A 7941-nucleotide genomic window follows, 5' to 3' on the forward strand; every position below is an offset into this window, starting at 1 on the left:
CCGAGGTCGAGGACCTCCGGGCGCTCCGTCGTCGCTTCCCTCTCGGCCAAATCGCTCTGGGCTAAGAGCGTGCTGATAACGTGTTGAAAAGAAAACGAGAGACAATTGATAGTATTGAAAACTGTCTATTGATGATGACAAGTTACATATTTATAGTCTCCGAAGAGACGCATCCGGAGGGACACGACGCTTACAAAAGTCGCGTCTATTTATATGACGGTCAGCATAAGTGGAGATTTAATCTAATTATGTCTTAACAAGTTTTTCTGAAAACAAAAGAACAGAAAAAACAAGAAATGCATGCCAGCTCTAGGGATTATGAAGGAAAGCTAGTCTATCTTAGAGATGTATTCTAGAAAAAAGTCTAACTTAGAGATGTATTCTAGAAAAATTCTAACTTAGAGATGATGTTTGACCCAAAGTTGAAGAGCTTCTGGAGAATAGGCCTTCCTGAAGTGGCAAAGTGATTGACACGAACAAGACATTTACAAAATCCTTCACTAAAGTGGCATATATTTGATCCTCAAAAGAAAAAGTGGCATATACTTTTCATTGAGTCTAACATGAACTCATTACAGTGACTTGTCGTGTAGATCCGCTACTACTCTAGGACACAAGCTTATCATCAAAGGCCGGCAAAACCCTAGTTATGAGATTACGGAGAAAGTCAAAGGGGACGAGCGTCCGGCTCAGGGTGCTACTATGTTCCTCCTCCTGGTCCTCCGGAGCTGCTTCCACATCCTCCCTGCCTTCTCCTTCTCCACTGGCCGCGGGGCATGTGAACGGCTTCTCAAGCAGATTCATGAAGTGTGTGAAGCCCCGGCCTTCATTTTCTTGGCTCTTCTTCCCGCACAGGAAGCTCCCGTCAAGAGGGTGCAAGATCTCAAAGCTTTCTGGGCAAAATGTACACGCAGTCTTCAAGTGGCCGTGGCGCGGCTTCTTATCTGTCGATAGAGAACAAACGGAAGAGAAACATATGGTGAGAATCCGAAGAGGCGATAGTTTTCTCATGGCGGTTAAAGGTGGTGGTCGCTGCTTACCGACGATGGTGCATGTTTCGACGGTTGGCGCGTCGGAGCGGCGGTGGCTGTAGCGCAGCTCGGCGAAGAAGTGCTCGTCGGTGACGGTGTCGCTGAAAGTGTTCCGCCTCCGTTTGCCGCTGACGATCTTCCTCCCGCGAGCCACGAAGCTGACGTGGACCCAGATGTGGCCTTCCAAGCCCACGTACGCGGCCATCAATGGCTTGACGGGGACGAACTCCGAGCCCTGAAACATTACACGCGTCCACATGTTCTGTCAGTATAAATATAATCCACAAAACAAGATCAACAAAGCACGGACATGTAGTACGATTTTGTTCGATCGATGATCGATGATGGCCTACTTACCGGGTTGTCCGCGTTGTAGCGGCGGAGAGCGTGGTGGACGTGGCCGATGATGGAGGCGTCGCGCTCCCTGTAAATCGGTCCAGACATCACTATTAGCAATAGGTCGGTGGACTCGAAGAGCTAATCAGGTAAGCAAGAAGACGGCCGGATCGGAGTCGGAGATCGGAGAAACGTACTCTTCGGTGCGCTGTCGGCAAGGCGTCGACGTCGGTTGCTTGCCGCAGTCGCACATGGAGCGCTCCTGGAGCGTTTGGTCCTCGCGGTGCAGGTCGTGCACGAAAGCGGGCGGCGGGCCGCCCTGCCTCCGCATCATCATCCGCACCATCGACGACAGTGCGGACGCCATTGATGACGATGGAAAGATCGAGCGAGCGAGCATCCTCTTCTTTTCTCCCGTACGTGGAGCCTCTCGAGAGCTGGGAGCTACTGTACTAGCCTAAGTCGTCGCAGCTCTCGACGGATCTCCAAGAAGTCTCTCTGCTTCGCTATGGTCCAGCATACCGTGGGTACGTGCGTATATATTAGGGATCAGAAGCAGGGAACATGTGCAACCCGGCTCGGCCTGGATCACGGACCCGAGCAACCGAATCCTATGGCAAGTCGGACACCCGAACAACCACACCCAACCAAATCCTATGGCAAGTCGGACACCCGAACAACCAAATCCCGTCAACCTTGGCGCTGGCGGTCGAGGAAGCCGTTGCGAGTGAGCGGCGGTGGTGGCTTGCCGGCCGGGTTTATTTATAGTACACGTCCGAGATGTTCGTGTGGCCTGATGCTTATTGGCTGGTCACGCCCATGCATGGAGCTAGCAACACGAGCTAAATCAGCTCAAGTTCTCTAATTCGCCATTCAATCATTAGCCTTGGTCCTGAGAAGAGAGAAGATTGCATTGCAGGCTCAAGGACCAACGTTGATCTGCGGCACATCCATCAGCCGATCAATGGGGTCGTCGCGCCGGTCCTCCGCCGTTGCCGCTGCCGTCCTTGTCCTTCTGCTACTCCTTGTGTCCACCGGTAAGTAGCTAGGCAAGGCTAGCTTGATCCATGATTGTGATACAGCATATACAGGGGACATGCTTCCTTCCACTAATGTCTTTTTTGGTTGAAAATGCACTAACGTTTATTTGTGTGTTATTTGCATGCATGCAAAAATAACAAAACAACAGATGTCATTTATTTTCTTTCAAACTAAAAACTTCAGAAAGAAAAGTGTACTCAATTTATGATCTGTGATAATTGTTGGCCTTGCCTCGACGAGGGCTTCAAAACTAGAACCTATGTTGGTGTGTTAAAATGAAATTTCATTGGTTTGAAAAGTTAATGATACACATGATTGTAGGTGAGATATTGTAGATCTTTCAATAAAAGAGCAAAACTCAACAAGGAGCGGAAGGAATTGCTGCATAAGAAATAGTCAAGAATCAATGCCAAAATTGAATCAAATGAGAGTAGCGTGTTTGATTGATTGGATGGTTGCAAGTATTAAGAAAGTGATTAGAAGTAGTACTTCCTCCGTCCCAAATAAGTGTCTCAACGTAAGACTATATCAAGTGGCCAGTCTTAATTATGCTAACAAACCTGTTGTGTTTCGTATATAGACTGGGTCCTTTTCGACGAAGGCATGGATAACACCTTTTCTTTATAATGTGGAAAGAAACTAAGATTATATGTTGCATAACCATTGACTCACTTATACTTATGATTCTACTCCCGACGGACATCACGGTTATCCATTCGAATAATTAAGGCAAAATATAAGCTCAACTTTAAGTTGTTGTATCCTTTGTACTCCCTTATGTTATAACTCATCAACTTCAGGAACGGTATTATGTCACTCCGGCCAACCCTCATAGATTCATTATGACTCAATGCTCTCCTTTAGGCCCATAGAAGGTGAGGTGCAGTCAGCATTTGCACATCACCATTAGAGAATTACACCACACCATATAATCATACATCAACCTTTATTGTGATTCATATGGGCCTTAAAATCGGGGTTTTCCCGTGTCCTTAGGAAGGTAATGGATTACTAACGGGTCATGGACATGTTTATTTTTAGGGGCATATTAATATGGGTAACAATCCAAATGTATAATATTTCATCAATAAAACAAAAGGCTTCAACTAAAAGATATCAATTAACACCGGAAAATGATTACAAGGAACCGAACTACACCAATTGCATATGGATGATAGTGGAGATGGGGATGTTGTTGTAGATGCGGATGGTACAAATGATGATGATCCCCCATGTTTCCTTGGTATTGGTAACAACGATGGCGACAAATTTCCTTGTCGGAGGTGGCCTAATCAATAGAATCAGCCCTTTGGGAGAGAAACTAGAGTTCCCTAGCGGCTGTCGCCGCCTCAAAAGACTACGCAAAAATTTATCGTGTCTCTTGAGTACGAAGGGGGTAATCCCAGTGTTTTCTTGGTATTGGTGTTCGATGGTGACGAATTTCCCCGGCCTTAGTTGGAGTAATCAACATAATCAGACCTCTAAAAGAGAAACTAGGGTTCCCTAGCGTCCACTGCCACCTCAAAAATTTATGTGAAATTTTGGCATGTCTCTTGAGTGCGAAGGGGGTACCCCTCAAAAGGAGAGACGAAGGGGGATCTAGGTGGGCCATGCATGCCATGTCACACATCCTCCTTCATGGGCCACATGAGCCCACCTCATGGGTCTCCTGGGCCTTCCTGTGCTGAGCCCACTTGGTTCTGCTTCTTTTCCTACATGTTTTTGTTGAATTTTTCTTCGGTCCTGGAAATGTCTTTTCATTTGTGTTCTTCTCCAATTTTCTTGTCTAGCAAGGCTTTCAGTCCCCTCCAGTGCAATTCTGAAAATGCATGGAAAATAGAGATACAATAAAGTAACGGTGATTGAATAGCCATGATAATGGAGAAATTTATCTTATAAAATTGTGATGCAAAACACATGTATCATTTACCACCGAATGATTTGTACAGTTGACCTGACAATATCACCATTTAATATATTTGTCTTGTTTAAGAGATTAGCGGGTAAGTTTTGCCCCTACATATGTCACCATGTACCTTTCAACACTTACATGTGTAAGCGCTAAGTTATGGAGATGTGCTACAACGATGACACTGCTAGCTAGGTAGTGACACTTAATTTGGATAAAGAGTTTACCACCAACATGCTACTGTCTTTGCCACAAAATTTACCAGGTGGTGTAGTTATAACAATGCTTAGTGTTGTTATGTCATATTGGTGTGGTGATGTACTTCTAGTCCATGGTGATAAAGTTACCACAATGCATGGTGATAATGTACTTCCTGGGATAGGTGATAACTTGTTACGCATAAAAATCGTCTGCTTGGTATATTGTTTAGAAAATATTTAATAATATAGTTGAGATGGCATTATTATGTTGTTGATGTATTGCATATTGTTTGGTCAAATTTATTAGATGATATAGTCATGTTGATGGTTAGTATTAGATACCACTATAACGACAATGTATGAGACCGTGTGGAACACCATGAAAGCGACATAACTACCAAATTGTCTAGTAAAACTTGTCACCATGGTAGTAAAAGGGTGCATGATAACTTGTTACAAAATTGATAAGTAACTGATGTGTGATGCATGGTAACAAAAGGGTCAAAGATTTTTTTTGTTGAAACATATCCAAGTGCGGTCTAGTTTCAAATCCTTCGTCGATATTAATCCACTTGTAAAAAAATATGAATCTGGCATATGATTTCATCTACATAACATTTTTATCCTTTAAAATTTATTGATATCATCAATTCTGTTTCTTCCATGTGTGGCCTTATCAAGTATACTTCTTTCTTTGTGCGCATTTAGCTACCTAATTCTCGTATACAACATTCCAAGATCGTGCAAACCTGGAATTAATGCTTCATTTCAAGGACACACACACGCACACACACAATTTACGTCTAATTATAAATAAATATATAAATAAATAAGTAGATAAACTATACTTGTTTAACAATTGTTGCACTTTTCTAGATAAACATATCTAGAAAAATAATCTGATGCATGATTGTATTGTAATTCTTCCTTGTTAGAGGTGGTTGTAGCCCAAGGATACAAGAGAAAGGTGTGCTCAAAGCCGAGCAAGAGGTACAGAGGTCCGTGCTTCATTAGCATTGACTGCAAACTTGAATGCGTCAAGGAAGGGCTCCCTCAAGGACGTTGTAGTAGCTTCGCCGGTCAATGCCTATGCAGCCAAAATGGATGTTGAATAGAAATATACATTTTTAGTTTGAGAAAGACAATTTAATCAAGAAGAAATGATTATTCGATACGATGTATTGTATTTCTCTTAAGAGTATATATATCTGCATTGCTCTTCAAATCAGCATATGAAGACCAGGTCATCGTAGTTTGTTGGTCCACCAATAAGATAGCTCATGGACAATGAATTCGCACCCAAATTTATGCATAAGTAGAGTAAGATGGTTGCGGTCCATGTTCAAGTTGATATGGGTTGGTATGCCACAAAGTAAGTGCATATTGAATGTAACATAGCAATGACCGTGATACGTGGGGCTTATTGCATGGTTCATTTAAAAATTGCACGATGTTCATATATATTTTGTACTATGGGGTATCCTGAATAAAGATTTTATATAGGCCGTGATGTTGAAATAATGACATACCCCATGAACGGTTTGAAACTGTGCAACATCACGGGCAAAGCTAGATAAAAATAACTCAGGTGCACAATTTTAGAATCGACACAACATCATACAATTTCAACCAAGAATATACTAGCAATAATGTGATTGATAAGTCTTGCAGTAAAGAACTCAAAACAAAACAAATGGCACGCCATATGATAAGAAAGAAGGGATGGTTAATCTTATCAAAATAAATACAAAAGACAATCGGTACTAGAAAATATATCATCCAACCTAGAATCCTTCGTAACCTATAAAATTGACATCGCGACACCGAATCTCCCCTGAATGGCCTACCCTGCAACATACTAAGTAACTTGAGTTAATCACAAATGTTTCACCAGCAGGTCTCGGCCCCAAAGATATAAAGGTATCCCCAAAACAAGGTCTCGAGACATTAATCATAGTAAGCTGGTAAAATTGTTCATATTTGGCCATGGTTGCCAAGAGCCTACAAAATAACTATTAGAGCACAAAATATATCAAAACTTTAAAAAGCCCAAAAGGGCTTAACTCCGGCAGCGGCACGAGAGAAAGTTTGATGGAATGCAAGTGCACAGGGTTTACTTGTAGGTTTTTCAAAGTAAGAGTATTAATCTCAAAGGAAGCACAAGAATTGAACTTTGTCTCTTATAGAGATTTATGGAAATGTGCCTGCAAGTTAGTTGTAGACATTTATGGAAATGTGCCTGCAAGTTACTTGTAGACAAAATGTAAAATGAGGTGGAAGGTTGTAATAATTTTGAGAGTGCAAACAAAAATAAATAGCATAAAGAAGTAAAAGAACACAACAAGGTGAATAAAGCAATAAAAACAACAAGAGGATTGATGCGTTCTTGGGGAGTTTGGAATTTCCATTGGTATGTGTCTAACGTAACATATGTGATTTCCTAGTTCTAACTTGGGTACTTGAGCCACTCTTGATGTTTGTAATTCAGCTGATCTGAGTACAATATGTGTTATACTTGAAGTACAATTCGTACCACGCACGCCATTACCGTAGTTTTTGCACTCCATTCTTACTAAGGTAATTAAGGGTTTCCCATGGATGCGGCCACACGGGGAAGAACAAGAGGCGCACATTGGTATTTTGCATTACGTGCCATAGGAAGACGATGCAGCTTTTCAACAAGATGCGCCAAAACCAGAACAAGTTGATGAAGATTAACTAGCCATCGATGATGAGGATGAGTAACTCCAAGAAGATGCACAATAGAAGTGTCCTGCACAACTTACGCCGATATCAACAATCTCGAGGGCTCCATCAACAACATGAGCAAGCTCGTCGCGTCCCTTCAAGACACGTCCATGACTATGGCCAACAACTTCTCCGAATGGAGCCAAGGATGGGCTCCATACTATCCGCCGCCACAATATCTCGCTAAGTTTGGCCTTTGCAACAGCTTAAACTTGGGGAGGTTACTTCCACATCAACATCAAGATAGGGCGACATTTATTATTAACTTGTAACGGGGTTGTACTTCAGCTCGCTTGGCTTTAAACACTCGTGTTGGTTTATTTCAAAACTTTAATTTTTGGTTTGTTTTTCTTTTTGCCAGTTGCAAATTATTTTGCAAGCTAGATTTGAAACACCCAAAAACCAATAAAATAGAATAATTTTTCTTTTGCTTTGCTCTTTCCCTTTTGCCCCACTTTTTTGCATTCTTGTTTATACTTACACAACAAAGTTGATCTACGCCAGGCAACGAGGAACTTATCCTTCAGGAAGAGAAGCATGGAAATTCATGATCATGAAGATATGTCCTATGACTTCCATCTTTTGCACTTGAATAACTTAGAATAGTCATAGTTGTATTATGTGTGAAGTATTCAAGTGGGAGTAAGTCTTGATAGTTAAAACAAAAGTTTTGTTC

The 7941-nt window shown here is 42.1% G+C and overlaps 1 protein-coding gene and 1 long non-coding RNA gene across 2 annotated transcripts; one reads left to right on the forward strand and one right to left on the reverse strand.

Annotated features, from left to right (window-relative positions):
* Positions 1–467: 467 nt before the first annotated feature.
* On the reverse strand, positions 468–1865 carry LOC123107355 (uncharacterized). Its single transcript, XM_044529343.1, has 4 exons — positions 1565–1865; positions 1389–1455; positions 1041–1266; positions 468–944 (listed from the first exon to the last, which is right to left on the reverse strand). The coding sequence occupies exons 1-4, from the start codon at positions 1765–1767 to the stop codon at positions 607–609; spliced, it is 834 nt and encodes a 277-aa protein (XP_044385278.1). The 5' UTR covers positions 1768–1865; the 3' UTR covers positions 468–606.
* Positions 1866–2105: 240 nt separating this feature from the next.
* Positions 2106–5691, forward strand: LOC123107356 (uncharacterized). The gene is made up of 2 exons (XR_006451650.1): positions 2106–2404; positions 5453–5691. It is a non-coding gene; the product is annotated as an uncharacterized lncRNA (long non-coding RNA).
* The last annotated feature ends 2250 nt before the right edge of the window (positions 5692–7941 follow it).

The sequence above is a fragment of the Triticum aestivum genome, chromosome 5A, assembly GCF_018294505.1.
Source record: "Triticum aestivum cultivar Chinese Spring chromosome 5A, IWGSC CS RefSeq v2.1, whole genome shotgun sequence".
Taxonomy (NCBI): Eukaryota; Viridiplantae; Streptophyta; class Magnoliopsida; order Poales; family Poaceae; genus Triticum; species Triticum aestivum.